The 19,927-nt window shown below is 37.9% G+C and overlaps 4 gene segments (V, D, J or C); all 4 read left to right on the plus strand.

Moving 5' to 3' along the window:
* The first annotated feature begins 4,522 nt into the window (after positions 1-4,522).
* On the plus strand, positions 4,523-4,997 carry LOC127158268 (Ig heavy chain V region 5A-like). The segment is given in 2 exon segments: positions 4,523-4,602; positions 4,687-4,997. Coding segments are annotated over 2 exon segments (354 nt in total).
* A 553-nt stretch (positions 4,998-5,550) lies between these two features.
* On the plus strand, positions 5,551-5,977 carry LOC127158269 (Ig heavy chain V region 5A-like). The segment is given in 2 exon segments: positions 5,551-5,557; positions 5,652-5,977. Coding segments are annotated over 2 exon segments (333 nt in total).
* A 7,261-nt stretch (positions 5,978-13,238) lies between these two features.
* On the plus strand, positions 13,239-13,774 carry LOC127158270 (immunoglobulin heavy variable 1-46-like). The segment is given in 2 exon segments: positions 13,239-13,337; positions 13,443-13,774. Coding segments are annotated over 2 exon segments (387 nt in total).
* A 5,327-nt stretch (positions 13,775-19,101) lies between these two features.
* Positions 19,102-19,591, plus strand: LOC127158271 (immunoglobulin heavy variable 5-10-1-like). The segment is given in 2 exon segments: positions 19,102-19,196; positions 19,299-19,591. Coding segments are annotated over 2 exon segments (288 nt in total).
* Positions 19,592-19,927: the final 336 nt, after the last annotated feature.

Consider the following 19,927-nt stretch of genomic DNA (forward strand, 5'->3'; position numbering starts at 1 on the left):
CCTCCCTGACGACATAGTCTCTGATAGGGGCCCCCAATTCACTTCTCGCCTCTGGTCTGCTTTTTTCAAGTGCCTTAACGTCAATGTGAGTCTCTCCTCAGGGTACCATCCAGAATCGAATGGTCAGACCGAACGCCTTAACCAGGAGATCACCCGGTTCCTCAGGTCATACTGCCATCACAACCAGACAGACTGGAGCAAGTTTCTCTTCTGGGCTGAGTATGCACAAAATTCCATTCTCAAACCCTCAACCGGACTCACGCCATTCCAATGCGTATTAGGTTTTCAGCCTCCACTCTTCCCGTGGTCTGGAGAACCCACTGAATTACCTGCAGTCAACTCCTGGCTTCAAAGAAGTGAGGCAACATGGAACTCTGCTCACACTCACCTACAGCAAGCCATCTGAAGACAAAAGAGATTTGCTGACCTTCACCGTCGCCCCCGGTCCGGCGTTCGCTCCCGGGTCATGGGTATGGTTATCCACCTCCGTCTGAGACTCCCCTGCCGCAAACTCAGTCCCAGGTACGTGGGTCCCTTCAAAGTCATAAAACAGATAACCCCAGTCTCTTATCGATTAGCCCTGCCTGCTCAGTACCGTATCTCACCCACTTTTCATGTGTCTCTGCTCAAGGCCGCTGGTGCTCCGAGACGGGCGGACGACCTAGACGAGGACCGGGCTCAGAGTTCCCCTCCGCTGATCATCGACGGCGAGGAGGCATACCGGGTCAAGGAGATCCTCAACTCTCGACGCCGGGGCGGGGCACTCCAGTACCTCGTGGATTGGGAGGACTACGGTCCAGAGGAGAGATCGTGGGTTAACTCCAGGGACATCCTAGACCCATCACTGGTCACTGACTTTCATTCAAACCATCCAGACAAACCCGCTCCTCGTCCCGTGGAAGACCCCGGCGTCGTCAGCCTCCTCACGTCAGGAGCCGTTCGCAGGGAGGGGGCTCTGTAACGATCCCGGCCTCTGTGGTTCCCCCTGATCGTCACCAGAGGTCGCCGTCGCCCGAATTCTAACCCCTTCCACTTTCACTACATTACCCATAACCCCGTACCTGGTTCTGACCTCATGGACTTCCACTTCCTGTTCCTCCTCTATAAATACTTCCGGGTTTCTCAGACACATCGCGAAGTCTTGTTTTGCCCCGGCTGACATTTCTGAGCGTTATTTCATTGTTGGATTATCTGTGTATTACTCTGGACTGCCTTACGTTATTTGAACCTTGCTGCCTGCCTTTGGACCTTTCGCTGTGTTTATTGACTACTGTGTTTCTGTCTGCTGCCTGCCCCGACCTTCTGCCTGTTTAACGACTCTGAGTATTGCCTTGCCTTCCACATTCCTGTTTGCTGTACGATTACCTTGCCTGTCTGACTCTGTCTTTAATAAACACGCTGCACATGGATCCCAACTCTGCTGACCCTTCATTACACAAACATTTATCATCCAAATATGTAGAGTGCGTCAAATGTGGTAAACAGAATCTCAAACATGCTTGAGAACTGATTAGGTGTCTTAAACCACTCGAATCATATGGATTATTTTTACAATGTCTTTATGCACTTTATGAAGCTAAAAGACTTTGGTTGCCTGGATAGACAAAAATGAAGAGAGAATATCAGTTTTCATGTGTTCCAAAAACAAACTTTTTATGGGTTTGTAACTGATGTAAATAGTAAATGATGACACAATTTTCATTTGGCTAAACTAATGCTCTAAAAAGTTTTTACAAAAGAGAATGAAATATGAATCTAATTAATATATTTTTTTTGTGAAGGTTCATTGTGAGGATCAATCCTGACACACCTCAAGTGTTCTGCAAAATTCCAGATCAGCAAAAGAAGTGGGAAGATGGTGCAAAGGAGAAACTCTGGCCTGAACCCTCATGTGTCTAAGGAGTTTGTGGATTTCAGCTGCCAAAACTATTAATCCACTACAGGCAAATGCATTTTACTCAGGAGAGTTTTTGTAAATGTGTATGTTTTTAAGATTGTTCTTATGATTGAATATGTTCCTGATTTTTTACATATTTTTTAATTGCTGTAATATACAAATATTTATGTATACATTTTTGAAAAATGCTTCTTGTGTGTAACAAAAGTTACTGTTATCATAGTATGTTGTGCTTAGGATAAATGTTAAGAATTTTTCTAGCTATAATAGTTCAAATGGTATGTGCTGTAATGTATACAATAGTTTGTAATAGTGTTTTGTTTGAGTCTTAACTGAATCTGTGAAAATGTTAATGTTATTGCAAGGGTTATTGCAACAAAATACACAGTTGTCATTGCTTATTTTTATTTTATTTTTTCTTGTATTGCAATATATAACTGGAGAAAAAACCATAAAATTACTGTATATTGTACAGTAAAAACTGTACAAGTGCAGTATAATACTGTAAATACATTTACAGCAAGTTAAATGGTACTGTAAATATAAATTCAGTATTGTTACTGTAAGTAAATTTAAAGTAAGTTACTGGCGAACTGCTGCCAGTAGGTTACTGTAATTTCTACAGGAAATGTTTTACAGTGTAACATACAGTAAAGCCCATCTGAGGTGTTTACTAAATGCAAAAAAAAAGTCATTAAAATTTAATTACAATAAAACATTAATTACTCTTTTCTCACTTGCTTTTCAGTAAATCTGTACAGACTAGTCTGTTTTTACAGTATGTTTCAGTATGAAGTATAATCTGTAGTTTATAATATTCAGTATTTTAATTTTCTCTTATAGTAATAATGAACTAGATTTTTTTTTTCTTATAGCATTTCTACTTAATAATTTCATTAACTCTACATGGGTACTGTCACAGTGGAGACCATTAAAAAAAGTGGTGATATGATTTACTGAATAATTGAACTATTAAACATCATCACCGCAATATGATGCAACAATTGTAGATTCCTCTTTTCCTTTCTGAGCTACAAACTGGATTGCTGAAAATGACTGAACAAAGTTGGTGAATCTCCATTAACAATGAATCTTTCAACCAACCTCAGGCTCCACTTTGCCACGTTGGGTCAATATTAAAAAAACATGAGACATTACAGAACAAAAGTGGGGACGTGTAGTGAGTTTCTAGGGAGCAGGGGCTCAAATGTAAAAAAAAGGGGGCAAAATACATATATATATATATATATATATATATATATATATATATATATATATATATATACACTTTTTTTTTTTTTTTGCATGTTCTTGAGCTTACACTTAATGTAATTGGCTGGTTGGTGGTTAATTAAACAGTATTTAATGTGACTTCTTCTATTTTAGCAGTTTTAGGTTTGTTGAAAAAAAAAAAGAATTAATAATAATAACAGAAACAGAAAACAACAGTGGATATTTAGTTTTCAACCGACCTGATTAACCTCCATAGTACGATGCATTGTTGTGGAAATGAACTAGCTAGTCACGACTGTTTCACGAACACGGTCGCATCTCCCTCGTTTGAACCACATCAGTTCAACAATGTGAATTAACAATTGTTAATGACGTCACCGAGTAATAATTTATGCTATTTAACTATTTATTAGAGATCTCTAAAATATATTAAACATGGCACCTGATGACTAATTTACTATTTTTTGTTCCATGTCATTTCGCTTTATTTGATGTTTGATTCATCCCAGGTTCCCTTACATCATACTCCGGGGTTCCTGTAGGCATTTATGTGCATGCGCACTATTCAAATACATCGCTTGCAGAGGAAGCTTAAAAATACGTAAATTAAAAGGCATTTGTATTTAGATTGAGTGAAAGATATAGATTGTACTGCATGTTAACTTGCTTATTGTGCCCAAGAGCATAATATATTGAGCCCATATGTCTTACTAACAAGGAACTATGCTTCTAACCACAGGTCGAGAGCTGTAGTTCCAACCACGTAAGTTTGTGATGCTGTTTGCGAATGTTCTGAATTGATGCACTGAACACTGAATTGTTGAACTATGTTGGTAACGACGGAACTTGCGACCATAGTTGGTTAACGATGCTTTTGGGAAACGCACCCCAGGAAGATACCACTCCACTTCACATTATCCAGTGAATTTGAGCTTGTTTAAGACTAACACAATCCATAGCTACACAATGACAACTATGTTAAAGTCAACAGATATAAGTAAAAAATTTTGTTTTCACAGTTTTGAGCAGTTTGTTACTGTTTTATACAAGTTGTCATAATAATTATGATTCAAATGCATCTTGTTTTATATTTACCACAATATTATTGTTGATAATTGTTGAGAAAGGGCACTATTAGTTCATTTTGGAAAAAGAGCAGGGGTTTGAGCCCCCAAAACACCCCCCTCTGCACGTACCTGAACAAAAGTAAACCGATAAAGTAATATAACATTTCTCAGTTATTAAAATATAAGTAAAGACTTATTTCCTTCAACTACTGTAATAACGCTCAGATGCAAATGATTTTGTGGGAAGGGTCAGTGTCTCCCAGACTCCTGAAAGACTGTGTTATAAGCTGAACTTTCAGTCAGTGTGTGTGTCTAGTGACTAAAACAGCTGCAGTGTAACCTATCACTGTTTTACTGTGGTAATGGAGATGCTACTGTATGCACTCATACTGATGATTATTTCATGTAAGAAACTCCCATTTGTTCTGTATTATTGTTGTAATTTCATTGCTCTAAATCATCTAACATTATTTGTTGCATGTTTTTCAGCTGTTAGTAGTCAGTCTTTGACCTCCTCAGATTCTGTGGTGAAAAAGCCTGGAGAATCAGTGACTCTGTCCTGCACTGTGTCTGGATTCCCAGTAGGCAGCAATTACATGCACTGGATCCGTCAGAAACCAGGGAAAGGACTGGACTGGACTGGACGTATTGACCCTGGCACTGGCACTATTTTTGCTCAGTCTCTACAAGGCCAGTTCTCCATCACCAAAGACACCAGCAAAAACATGCTGTATTTGGAGGTGAAAAGCCTGAAGACTGAAGACACAGCTGTTTATTACTGTGTGAGAGATTCACAGTAAGACAAAACACACCAAAAACTACTCATGTGATTTTTGAGGGTCAGAGAATATGTTTTAGCACACTTCACGTTTTGTTAACTTTTGTTAATTGAGTGTTTTAGTAACTGATGTAAACTTGAATAAATCAAGAAAACGTTGAATTATTATATTTATTTTTATTTGAATTCATGCTAGAATAAAACATTCACAAATAACAGTTAATTTGAGCTCTATAACATTCCACTGTTTGAACCTTCACAATCAGCAAGTTAAATGTTCAGCACATTAGTAAATATCTTTAAATGATGATCTTTCAAACTAGTTTATATTTTTGTGTCCAATGTTTTATTTATTGCTGAATAGTACAAAAATAAATCAAGTTGTCAAACTAAATTTTATCTCCGAACTTTGAGTGACTGACAAGTGTTTCATACTTCATATGCAAAACTGCTCAGTGTTTCCGCCTCTCAGGGTGTTTTAAAGAGAGCCGTTTGTATTGTTTTTCCCCCAGTAGAGCAGAGAGAAATCAACACAAATCATGTTCCCGACATCTTTACTGCTGCTTTTCACAGCAATGACCTGTGAGTGTCTTTATCAGCAGGTAATATGGAACAGATATGTGGACAGAGCTGTATAATTTGATCAGGTTGTGTATTGTTATTTTGTCTCTGACAGATGTGGAGTGTAATATTGTCCTGACGCAGACAAACTCTGTAGTTCTGCAGCTGGAAAACTCACTTACTCTCACATGTGAGGTGTCTGGATACTCTGTTACTGATAATAGCTACGCAACAGCCTGGATACGACATCCTGCAAGAAAAGCTCTGGAGTGGATTGTGCACATATGGGGAGGTCGAATCATAAGAAAAAAAGACTCACTGTCAAACAAGTTCAGCTTCTCCAAAAGTGACTCCAGCAACACAGTGACTCTCAAAGGGCAAAATCTACAGACTGAAGACACAGCTGTGTATTACTGTGCCAGATTATCATCCACAACATGAGAAAACAGCACAAGCACTGTACATGAACTACTACAGTCAACATCTATTACATGTATCTACGAAAAAAAAAAAAGAAGTCATAATTACATTATCACTCATGTATTGAAGATTAATTTTTTTTGGATGAACTATCCCTTTAATGAGTGGATTTTGTCCAGTTCTAAGCCATAAATAAAAGCTATAAAACAAGATGGATGTAAAGTAGATCAGGACTTATGTAATGTTATCACACTATTACCTGAATATGGAGGTTTTTAGCTCTGTGGTGTATTTGTGAATTCCTGAAAACGAGCCTATGCAAATCAAAAATGCAAACCCATATGAAAGCATTTTGAGCTCACTGAAATCCAAGCCTCAAAATCACATCCTTGTGTAACTGAGGTAATGACATGCAAATGTTCATCATGAGAGAATAAGAGCATCAGTTTCCTCCAGCACAGGGTCAGTCCACTAACACTAGGATAAAGCTGTGTGGATTTACTCTCTGATTCTGAAATCAATCATGAGTCAAACTCTACTCATTTTATTTGCCTTTTTACCATGTGAGTTGATTCATTCAGTCACATCAGTGTGAATCTTTTCATTGCTGACTGTATTTATACAAATATTGGTAACGCTTTAGATTACAACCCGCAAAGAACTACGTAAGTATACTGAATTTACGGTGTATGTTTCTGTAATTATAGTGTACCTATAAAGAACGTACATGTAGGTATAAGGGAACAATATGTTATATTTGGGTAATAAGGGGATAACAAACCAGATATTCAACCTGCAAAGAACTGCATAAGTAAACTAAAGTTACGGTGAATGTTTCGTATTTATATTGTACCTACGTGTAAGTATAAGGGAACAATAGGTTACGTTTGGGTAATAAGGGGGTAGCAAACAGATATCCTACAAATAATTTATAATGGATTAATTTAAAAAACAGGTACCTGTTCTATTAAATCGTACGTTTGGTGTATCTATACGTAAGCTTTTTAAAATTACTGGGAAATTATACTCTTGTTCCATGTAATTACAGGGTAAGTGTGCCCTCTGCGGGCTGTAAATTAAAGTGGCGATTGTTCCCCTCTTGTTCAACGAAGTTACAGGGTACAATACATATAACAACGCGACGTAAAATGTGGTTCTACAAAATGTACATTTATTTACATTTTTACAGACACTAAATGTACAATACTGACATATTTACATCATCTAAACATTTAACGTTTACTTAATATGAAATTATAACATTTCATTCTGTTCTGTGTGATTTCTGTTGCCAGCTCGTTTCCAAGAATAGGTCTACATAATGTTATCATGACTACACGGTAAACCCTTAAAATAAATAATATTTCTGCAATCGTTTAATCATTCATGTAATATTAACTTCGTTTGCCGTGGTGGAACACAAAGGCGTTTTCTCTAACATGCTGTGACTAACAATAGAACCATAAAATACACCGAACACGCATCATAATTACAAATTAAACAATTTTATTTGTGTGCTGTAACCCAGATCTTCAGAATCCATACGATTTGCGAGGACCAGGACCAAATTCAAGGCTTTGTCCGGCGATCTTCATCTCCATCTCTAGCAGCGAGTCCAGCAGCAACAGCCGTAAACCCGTGCTAAAGTGCATTTTGCGACAGGAAAATCGGACGTTCATTGGCTCTCGCCTGCATTCGTCACAGGTTACGACATGCCGTGTTTCTGGTGAGATGTGTTGGAATGACGCGCGGGCGCCTTCGAGGAGTGGATCAAGACAATAATCTGGATAATATTTTCAGCGATTAACAATTTAAATTCTGCTCTCATCCTACTGCACCTCAAACCTACTGTATTCCGCCAGAGAGCACTGCGGCTGCAAACGCATCGTTATTTGGATTACTTTTTTGTATGGCTGTTGACATTTTTGCAATAAATAAATGATTGTGATTGCACTTTCCTGTTTTTTATATTTTTATTACTGTTCAGTCATAGTTAACGTTAGGTTTAGAGGTAGAAGTGGGATTAGCGACTATAAAAAATATTTTTAGATATATTTTCAGACTGTGTGTTTATGTATTGTACCTACCCTGTAACTTCGTTGAACAAGAGGGGAACAATCGCCACTTTAATTTACAGCCCGCAGAGGGCACAATTACCCTGTAATTACATGGAACAAGAGTATATTTCCCCAGTAATTTTAAAAAGCTTACGTATAGATACACCAAACTTACGATTTAATAGAATAGGTACCTGTTAAGTTTTTTAAATTAATCCATTATAAATTATTTGTAGGATATCTGTTTGCTACCCCCTTATTACCCAAACGTAACCTGTTGTTCCCTCATACTTACACGTAGGTACAATATAAATACGAAACATTCACCGTAACTTTAATTTACTTAAGCAGTTCTTTGCAAGTTGTATATCTGGTTGTTACTCTCTATTACCAAAACGTAACATATTGTTCCCTTATACCTACATGTACGTTCTTTAATAGGTACACTATAATTACAGAAACGTACACCGTAAATTCAGTATACTTACGTAGTTCTTTGCGGGTTGTAATCTAAAGCGTTACCCAAATATTTATAGTTAGAAACAGATGAAATGAGATTGTCTCTTAGTGTGTTTTTCTCTTTTACAGATGTTTCTGGCATCTCACTGACCTCGTCTCCTGCACAGATTAAAGCTCCTGGTCAGTGGGTGAGGTTGTCCTGTCAGATCTCTGGATATGCCCTCACAGATTTAGGCACAGCTTGGATCAGGCAGCCTCCTGAAAAAGCCTTAGAGTGGATCGGGATCATATGGGGCAGTGGATCAATAGACTCTGGGAATTCCTTCGAGAAGACACGGGCCGAAATGAGCTGTACTTAGACATTAGCAGCCTGCAGACTGAAGACACAGCTGTTTATTACTGTGCAAAGACACACCACAGTGATTCAGTTCAGTGTGAGAAACTGACAAAAACAGATCTGCAGTTCATCAACACAGTTACAAACACACAATAAATGACCTGCTTCATGTTCAGGATCACATTCAGACACATTACCACATACAGTAGCTGTATTGTTATGACATTTTACATTATTATTCCCTAAATTGAAGTAGACTGTTGTATAGGTTACTATAAGTCTTGTTGAAGCTGAAGGAGAAAAAAGTATTATTTGCATTCACACATTTTCACAGTTATTATTATTACTATTATTATTTTTAATTATTATTTGTGACGTTATGAGTAAACATAAATAAATAAATGAAACTAATAAATAAATAAAACACGTGAGGCACGTGCAGTGTTGGGAAGTAACTGCTTACATGTAACGTAATTACGAAATTTAATTACAAAATAACTGCAATTGTAATTAGTTACAGTTACTAAGAAAAAATGTATAATTAAATTACAGTGATTACAAAGGGGATTACATCTGAATTTAGATGTATAATAAAGATGTATGTTAATGTACTGTAAGGTTAACTCTGCCTGGTTTAAATGTTTCAAAATGATTAACAGTTGAAAATATTAGAAATTTAGAAAAGTAATCAAAAAGTAATTAAAAGTAAAAAGTTACATTATGAAGTAATTGAAAAATTACAATACTTATTACATTTTAAATCAAGTAACTTGTAATTTTTTAACCTATTACATTTCCAAAGTAACCTTCCCAACACTGCGCATGAAATGGGCAGATAAGGCCTAAATGCGTCACTTCAAGATGTTATCCTTTTTCTTTTACAAATTCAGTGTGTTAGTGTTCGATAATGATGGAGTTTAATATGTTGAAAGTTGCATTACTACAAATATATTGTTGTAACGATGTGTATTTTGCAAAGAAGTGTCTGTATTTTTGGCCTTGTCTTTTGCAAGTTTGGGTCTTTTTGTTTTTTTGTTTTTTTTCCCTTTCTCATTTTACCCAGTCTTTTCCCCTTTTCATCACACAGTGTTTGATGCTTCTCACTTTTTTTCTGGACACTGGATGACTTAGGAGGATTTTGAACTTGAACTGCCATGCCCATATAAGGACTGGGCTTTACCGATCAAGTAATCTACAGGGTGGTAGGACTGTACCATAGACTGTAAAAAATATGGAGGTAGTGTCCGTGACGTCACCCGTAGGTTTCTGAAGAGCATTTTTGAAGCTCTTAGTGGGCGGGAGTCGGCCGTCGCCATCTTGGAATCGTGTCACTGTACGTCACTCCCGGATAATCGAAAATGGGCAAAGAGGCAGGACGTGGGTGGAGCTGGTTGCTGAAACCATGCCCACCTAGCACGACGGTGGTGACAGCAGCGGCAATCCACCTGTCACTCAAGTGGCCAGGTCCTAAATTATGCAGAACTTTAAGGCTTAATATAATTTAAACAGACGAGTTATAAAAAAAAATTCACCCCCCTCACAGTTGACATGAAGGACAAAATGAGCTATATAGACCAAAACCACATTTTGTACCAGGCTGTAAACATATTTTTTTTCTGTTTTCTTCTGTAAAGTTGGGCAATTTAACATGGGGAGTCTATGGGATTCACTCCCTTCTGCAGCCAGTCTCTAGCGGCCAGTCGTTGAATTGCAGTTTTAGTCACTTCCGTGTTGGCTTCAAGAGAGAGACAGAGAGGTTGGCGCTTGGACTGTACATATACTGTTACTGTTATTTTTATTTGTTTATTAGGGGCCAAGCACCGGAGGTGCGGTGGCACCTATTGTATCCGTTGGCGTTATTATTATTCTCCTTCCTCTTCCGCCGCAAGTCTATGGCAGCCCATAGAACCGCTTGCGGGAAAGTTGTATAATTTTGCACACTGATAGAGGACAGTCCCAACATTAACCATAGCAAGTTTGGAGTCTCTAACTCAAACTCTCTAGCGCCACCACTTGTCCAAACTTTCAAAAGATTTATGCTAATAACGTTTGAACCGTAAGCCACACAACAAAAATTCTTTTTTCCTCTGATTCCTTGGCTTATGCCGAGTCGAATGGATACCAAAATTCAAAAATCGTAAGGTTTAGTTTTTTTCGCTATTCTCAATTGTTCGTAAAACCTACTTTTAGATTCGGTGTGTCATACCGAGTCGAACCATATCCAATTTTCCCATGTCAGCCATTTTGGGTGTCGGCCATTTTGAATTTAGCTTTAAAATGCTGTATCTTGAGAACGGATTAGCGTATCGTTTCGACATTAATTACAAAAATGTTCGGCACCATGCCCTGAATGTACATAAAAATTTTGGGGCCAGCGCCACCTTTTGGTCAAAAGTTATAACGAAATTTCAAAAAATGCTAATAACTTTTGTGTACATTAGCCTATTGAAATGAAACTGATTTTGATAGATTCCTTCGGTCATGCTGAGAACACCGATACCAATTTTGCCAATTTTGGCTGAACGTCCTGTCCGCCATTTTGATTCATGTTGAAAACCTACTTTTTCGAACAACTCCTAGACCGTTAGTCCAATTTTCACCAAATTTGACTCAGATCATCTTCAGACCATGCTGACAAAAAGTTATGGATTTTGTGTCGATACACGAAACCGTTTTCGTTTAGCGCATCAACGAATTTACTGGAAAGATGCCAAATTGCCTCAGAGTCTGTATCTCTGCAAAGCTTTGACATATTGACACCAAATTTTATATGTGCTATTGTCACCACACTCTGACCAAGCCACATCAATTTGGTAACAGTGCCACCTATGGGTCAGAAGTAATATGCCATTCACTAAACATTAATAATGAAATTTACAAAAATGCCAATAACTTCTGTTTACATTAGCCTATTGGAATGAAACTGATGCCAATACATTCCTTGGGTCAAGTCGAGAACATTGATACCCATTATGCCGAAATTGGCCAAACTTCCTGTCCGCCATTTTGATTAATGTACAAAACCTACTTTTTCGAACTCCTCCCAGACAGTTAGTCCGATCTTCACCAAATTTGACTCAGATCATCTTCAGACTATGCTGGCAAAAAGTTATGAATTTCGTGTCGATATACGAAACCGTTTTCGTTTAGCGCATCAACAAATTTGCTGGAAAGATGCCAAACTACATCTGAGGCTGTATCTCTGCAAAGCTTTGACATAATGACGGCAAACTTTGTGTGTGTCATTGTCATTTCACACAGAACACGTCACATCAATTTGAAAACAGCACCACCTGTTGGTCAAAAGTGATAAGCCATTAAATTTTATTACGATTGGTTGTATTTATGATTTTCAGCCATTTCAACGATATTATCCTAAAATGGCTTAAGTTACTCACTGTTGTAGTCGGTCTGCTGCTACTTGCCGTGCTTAACTCCTCATTCTGCCTCTTTTGTGCTTGGCCCCGCAATTGCTGCTTGCAGCTATATTTTATTTATGTTTTGCTTGTTTGGTTGACACGGTTTAAAAAATTTTGTTGCTTCTCAATACATTTTACCTATTCCTAATACATCCAGTGCTGTTGTGTTTCCTTTCTTCCTTGTTGTTGAGCCTGTCTCTTGAGCGAGTTTAGTCTTCTGTTAGCTGGTTCAAATCTGGAGAAAGAAGAAAAAAGAAAAATGGACAGTTGAAAAACATTGAATAACTTGAGTGTGCATCACAACTGACCCATGATTTTCACTTTACACATTCATAGTAGTGTCCTCCTCAATTGCATAACATTTAAAGTATGTACAGTTATAGATATTGAACAAAGTCTATTTTAGGAGCAAGAATTTCATATCACCACCTTGCTAAAACATTGAACAGATTTGTATGTAAATGATTTTAGTTACTAGTTTTTGCATGGTAATGTAAAAAGCAGAAAGTGTTCTAACTATATACAGTCCACTATTTAATTTGCTCCTAACTTTTTATATTAATATAAAAACTCTATAAACTCTCAGGAAAGGATCACAATGCTAGTATTTTATATCATGCTGTAGAATATAGTGTATTTTAGCAGTAGTGCACCACAAGAGGGAGTCCCTTACTTAAGTATCAAACATGACCTGTTTCTGAAGATTTTATAGATATTTACTTCACTGACATATAATTTCTGATAAATAAAAAAAAAAAACAAAAAAACAGTGTATTTAGATCAGTTAAAACAGAAAAGAAAAAATCTAAAAAGTCCGAAAATAGCAATTCTAGACATCCTCTTCAATGGCACTTTATCTGAACCATCTGAGTAACTCCTCCTCACATGATCAGCCACATTACTCTAAGAGATCATATTTTACAAGCATAGAGAAAGCAGCCTATGCAAATGTGCTAATTGAGCTCTATATAATACACAACTTCAACTATACTGTTCACTCTACAGTCAAATAACATCTAATATTCAGCATTTACATATAGCAAATGTGTTGACAATGGAGTTGCAGAGAATTTGTCATTTCATCTTTATGGTGATTCTGTCTCAACAAGGTCATTTTTACATTTGTGTATTTGTCTCATAACCAACAATTTAATTGATAAAAGCGCTTCACTGATGTATTTTTTTTTTTTTTTTTTTTTTCTTTTATTCCACAGGTATTGATGGTGATGAAATCCGATTAGATCAGTCACCTGCTGAGATAAAGAGACCTGGAGAAACAGTGAAGATCTCCTGTAAAACATCTGGTTTTACAATGACAAGCTACTGGATGCACTGGATACGACAGAAACCTGGGAAAGCTCTGGAGTGGATTGGGGGAGTTAACTCTGGCAGTAGTTCTAGCTCTGATTATCTTATTTATGCAGACTCCATGAAAAATCACTTCACTGTGAGTGAGGACGTGTCTCAAAGTACACAGTATCTTGAAGCCAAGAGTCTGAGAGAAGAGGACACTGCTGTTTATTACTGTGCCCGAGAGACACACTGACTCCATCTGATGAAGCAGCTCTACAAGAACTGACAACCAGTTATTAGGCTGTGAATAATATATTTGCTCTTATTATCATAATTATGAAGTATTATTAGTTGTTGTGGCTACAGTAATCATAATTATTATAAAGTAAACATAATTATTAATCATTGTTATTTTCCTGATACCTTCTAGTTTGGATCTAAAATCAACTCAACATATTCATGATCATTCGAAGGAGTGAGTTTTTATTTTACTAACCATCTGCTACAGTTACATTTAATCAATGGTATATTTATACCCATTTAATGACTCTCTATAGTACATGTGAAATGTATATTTAATTTTTTCTTCATCCAGCTTTTCTTTTCTTATGTGATCTAACCTTATGCCCAAATGTGGGTAACTTATAACAAATGTGGGTAACGAGACACCTGATGTCAATAGACCTACTAGCTGATATCACACTTATACATTTAAAACTCACACTGTAAAAAATAATTCAGTGGCTTTGTAAATATCACAAAAATAAAAACTTGTATTAACTTAATAAAATCTCTGAGTATCATTAAAGAGATTATTTGAGTTGGGCTTACCAAAATTAATAAGTAAAAATCCCACAGTTTATTTTATCTCAAATTTACTTGTTCTGCTTAAGTATGTTTTAATAAAAAAAAATAAATAAATAAGCAAACTAACAAATTATATCACATGTCCTTAATGTTTTTGGTACATTTAAATGAAAATATTTGAGAAAGTTGTAATAAAACTTGTCAGTTTTATAAACAGAAATTACTGCTTATTTTCTATCAATTTCTTTTGTATTTTGCATCGACTTAAAAAATTGAGTAAGTTTCGCGGCTATCGTGATCACGTGGACACAACGACCGTGGTCAACAACGGAAAATCTGCTTGGTGGTCACAAGAAAACTGAGGCTTAAACCACCTTAAGACTCCTTTAAAAATGCAGGTAAGTCAGTATTAATAGTTAATGAAATATTGTGTCACACTTCAGGCAGGAACAGACGAACAACGACGTAGTGAAACAAACAGTCTTTAATAATCCACATGGAACAGGAAACACAGGGAGGTAACGATAAGGTCTGACAAGGCAATAGGGAAAACACACGCTATATATACACAGACTGATTACAAACACAGGTGCAGACAATGAGGGAGAAACCAAAACACACAGAGCTGCAGGGGGAAATGATGGGAGAAACCAACTAAAAAGTCCAGGGGTGTGACATTACCTCCCCCTCCCGGAAGGCGCGTCCTCGCGCCGACAAACAGGGAAAACAAAATGTACCAAGTCTTAGGAGGGGGCTTCGGTGGAGGACGGACTCCTGGGAGGAGGGCAAAAGATGGAGTCCAGGGTGGTGACGGAATAGTCCATGAAGGTGATGACGGAGGGAGGAGCCAAGGAGGTGACAGGAGGGGGCTGGAGCAGGAGGAGCCAGGTGAGACCCAGATCGCAGCCATGATGGAACCCCACGGTGGAGCCGATGGAGGGAGGAGCCATGGTGGAGGAAAGGCTGACGACTCCATGGGGCCGACCGACGGAGGCGGAGCAGGTGGTGGTAGAGCCCGAGGCGGAGACGGAGAGCCGATGATCCTTGGCGACACCGAGGATCCGGAGGGCCCAGGCGGAGCCCAAGGCTCTGGCGACCAAGGCGGAGACAGAGATCCGGAGGTCCGCGGCGGAGCCGGAGCGACAGAGGACCGAGGCTCGGAGGAGGACCACAGAGCCGGTGGGACGGAGCGACGAGGCGCAGCCGGAGGAGTATAGTCCCGAGGCGAAGGTGGGGCGACGACTGACCAGGGCGGAGCCGGAGGGACGATGGAGCCCGGTGGAGCTGGTGGACCGACGGGCGACGGTGGAGACAAGGGAGCTGAGAGCCGGGGTGGAGCCGCAGGGTCGGAGGGCCGAGGCGGAGTCCAGGACTCCGAGGCTGGAGGCGAAGATGAGGGATCCTCCAGCCATGACACCAGTGGAGACTGGTAGACCTGCGGCGAACCCACCGCACAGATGGTGAGCTGAGGGTGAGCAGAGGGATTGACAGGTGACAGCGGTGGCGGGGTTGAAATAGGATGGCTGTTGGAAGGTGTTAACTGAGGGAGGGTGGGTGGGAAATTAACACAGACAGACAGTTCATGATGTGCAGGGGGTTTAATGACAACGTCCTCAGAAATTTTCAAATCTTGTTCATAGTTCGTCACATTTAGTCCCAGATCCAAATTTAGCTCACCCTCAGCGGTGGTGCAGTGGGTAATGCTGTCCTCAGCATATTCATGCTCCACTGAAATCCCCACCGTCGCGGTCACAATAGCCGGCTCTGGCACCTGATCAGACGGCTCGTGCAGCTCAGACTCCATGGCGATCGGCAGCTCTGTCGCTCTGGGCTCGGGCTTTCCGCCTACGGTGGGCTCGTGCGCGTGCTCCGCGTGTCGGGGTGATGGTTGGCTGGGCTCTGGGTCCGGAGTGGCACCGGCGAGATTTTTCATGGAACAGGCGGGGAACGAGGATCGGTTTCTCGCCAGTGTCCACTCCACAAACGCGGCGAAATCTGCTCGAGGACCGTCCTCGGACGACGGCGCTCTGCAAGACGCGTTTAAACTCACGTCATAAAACGCACAGAGCGCGTCGTCCGGGTAGCTGGTGGTGTGAGCTACTAGTTGGAACATGACGGTATCCCTCGAGCGGTAAATCCCCCTGCTTCAGCCGAAGGAGGATGAATTCCGGACGGAGTAGGGGATCCATGGGGGAAACACAACGGAACAGCTTACTATAATGTTTCAGTATATGTGAAAATACAATGTTTCAGCATATATGAAATGTTAAAAAAAAATCTTTAATAAGGTTTCATAAAATGGTAAACCTCATGTTTCAGCCTTTAGATAAAGAAAAGGGTTAGGTCAAAATAATAATTGATTAATAAATTATTTTATGTATTTTATCTGCTCCTTAATTAATTCTAGATATCTTATCCGAATTGTTTAAATGTGTAGAATCCACATAAGCTTGTTTTTCATCAACCATTCAAAATTTATAGCAGGGCATACAAATTCTGTTTATTTTTTTGGCCGGACAATGTATGTATGTATTTGTGTAGCCTATATGTTTTTTTTATCTACTATCAATGAGACAAGAACTGGGAACTTGCATTATATGAATCACCAAGGAGCACAGTTTTAGTAGAAAAATGTCATCTACATATTGGATGGCACCTACTTCTTTAAAAACAAGAAAGCTTATGATCATAATTATTTCAAAATATTGATAATGTATAGCAGTATTGTAAGTCCATCCGTAGTTGGTATCATTTGAAATTTTTGCAAGTGATACTCTGATTAAAAGTGTCTTTTTAGAATAATGGATAATATCGTTTTCAACAGTAAATTCAACTGTTCAATAAGAATATTGATGTAAATAGTTTCAAGGCTTGTGTTTTAAAAAAAAAAAACTTGGGGGGTGTTAAACTTGATGCTTGAGATTTAACTGTTTAGTCATGATTTGTTGCATTTGTAGAAGATGGTCTGCTTCTCCAGGTGATATGAACCATATTGTCTGTGTCCTTGTGTTGCAACATAGAGGCTGAATATTAGCTCTAACCTGTTATTCTTTATGTTTGTGTCTTCAGGATGTTGTTGATCCACCTATTGATGTTAGCTGTCCCCAACCAACTCCGTGATCTTAGCAGAGCCTGCTCCTATCTTGTGGGATTGACATGTGCCTTGGACCTGCGATACCCCAAGAACTTTAAAGGGTTAGTTCACCACAAAATGAATATTAGCCCATGATTTACTCACCCTCATGGCATCCTAGGTGTATATGACTTTCTTCTTTCAAACAAATCCAATTTGAGTTATATTAAAATTTGTTCTGGCTCTTCCAAGCTTTATAATGGCATTGGGCTAGTGTGATGCACTTTTTATTATGGATGGATGCACTTTATCTGATTTTTGTTTGGACTGTTAAACACTACAACCCACCCAATGCCATTACAGAGCTTGGAAGAGCCAAGACAATGTTTAATATAACTCCAATTGGATTTGTCTGAAAGTAGAAAGTCATATACACCTAGGATGCCATGAGGGTGAGTAAATCATGGGCTAATATTCATTTTTGGATGAACTAACCCTTTAAATATACTTTGGAGGTCTTCTGAAACCTTTTTCTGGAGTTGGATCTGTGAAACTTTCAATAAAGGTTCAATAACGAAAAAAATACCTTATTATATATATATATATATATTATTTTCCATTGTCCATGTGTTGTATAATTGTAAAAATGCATTTTGGTTGCGTGTTGTTGTTTTTAATGTCAGGATTTAATTGTACTCAGCCTCAGGCCATTTAATTTTTGTAAAGTAATTTTTGATGATTTTTTTTTTCTTTGCAAGTCTGCATATCCACAGTTCAGTGGCTAAAATTTTAATTTAACATGTTGTCATTTGCAAAGTATACCAGTTTAAACTATGACGTGTTTTTATCTTTGGTCTAATTTGGCAAGTAACGGTTAATGCCTAAAAATGTTATTTTTAATGAATTTTGTATGTTTGTAAGTGTCCACAGTTCAGTGGCTAAAATTTCTATAACAAGTTGTCATTTGCAAAGTATGGTTGAATTGCAGTTATGGTCAAATATGGCAAATAAAAGTTTAATTAAAATACTGTGTTTTGTTTGTCATTTAATTTTGTTATATTTATTGTAAAGTACAATGGTAAAGTACAATAAAAAAATATAGAAGTAAAAAAAAAGTAAATATAGGATATTTGTATATACAAAATATAAATTAAATCTACTCAATTTTTTGTTTCGGATTTACTATTGAATTACTATTGCATTGCATAAATATTTTAATTATATTTACTCAATTTTATTTAAAAGATTAATTAATCGAATTAGTTGAATCTACTTATTTTTTTTAGTTACATTTACTTGATTCTTAAAGTATATTTCAATGATTTCACAACTTTTAAATTTACTTAATATTTTTCAGTGTAAAAATGTTTCACCAAAAAAATTGAGTAGATCATAGTAAAAGTTTTTAGAAGCAACAAACATTCAACACAAACCATTAGCAATATACAGTACAGACAGTTTTCTAACTTTCATCTTTGAGACACTGTTACTGTTCTTCATTCAATCACAAAAAATGACAACTTTGAAGGAAAAAAAAAAAAAAAAAGTACAGAATTTTTCTCTCAAATTTTCAGGTTCCTCCTACTGCAAATGTAAAATATGTACATGCAAGCTTTTATATATGCAAATGATTTCTTAGGGAGGATCAGTGTCACTTACTCTCTCAAAGGTCTGTGTTATAAACTGGATAGTTAGTCAGTGTCTAACTGCAGTGTCTTGTTACTGTCTTCATTTGATCATTTTAGGGTGATAATGGAAATGATATGGTTTGGAGTTCTGCTGATGATTATTTCAAGTGAGAATGTTTTCACTTCTCCAGATTATTATTGTCATTTCATTCTTCTGTCATAATGTTTGTTTTCCTTTTTTTTTTTTTTTTTTTTTTTTTTTTTTTCAGCTGTTAGTGGTCAGTCTTTGACCTCCTCAGATTCTGTGGTGAAAAAGCCTGGAGAATCATTGACTCTGTCCTGCACTGTGTCTGGATTCTCAGTGAGCAGCTACTGGATGGGCTGGATCCGTCAGAAACCAGGGAAAGGACTGGAGTGGATTGGGCGAAGACATAGCTCAACTGTAAATTATGCTCAGTCTCTACAGGGCAGTTCTCCATCACCACAGACACCAGTAAAAACATGCTGCATTTAGAGGTGAAAAGCCTGAAGACTGAAGACACAGCTGTTTATTACTGTGCACGAGAGTCACAGTTACACAAAAGACTGCAGGGCTGAACAAAAACTATTCATGCATCAGATCACGATAGCAATTCTACTGCAAACATCCCCAAAACACAAAATATCACTTGTTTTTAGATGTTATTCAAAACGCTTATGTAATTCTTTTGGTAGCATTTTAAAATAATGATGCATCATTAACAGGTAACTGTGCAGGAAGAAACGCAGGGCAAATGAGTACAGAAACACTTCAGCTACTACTATTAACTACTCTGCAAACCAGAATAACTAATCATTAAGTAATAAGTTTAGGCTTTAGAAATAGGAGTTGATTTCTTATTGGATAATCAGATTAAAC

This window comes from Labeo rohita, unplaced genomic scaffold (assembly GCF_022985175.1).
Source record: "Labeo rohita strain BAU-BD-2019 unplaced genomic scaffold, IGBB_LRoh.1.0 scaffold_1423, whole genome shotgun sequence".
Lineage (NCBI taxonomy): Eukaryota > Metazoa > Chordata > Actinopteri > Cypriniformes > Cyprinidae > Labeo > Labeo rohita.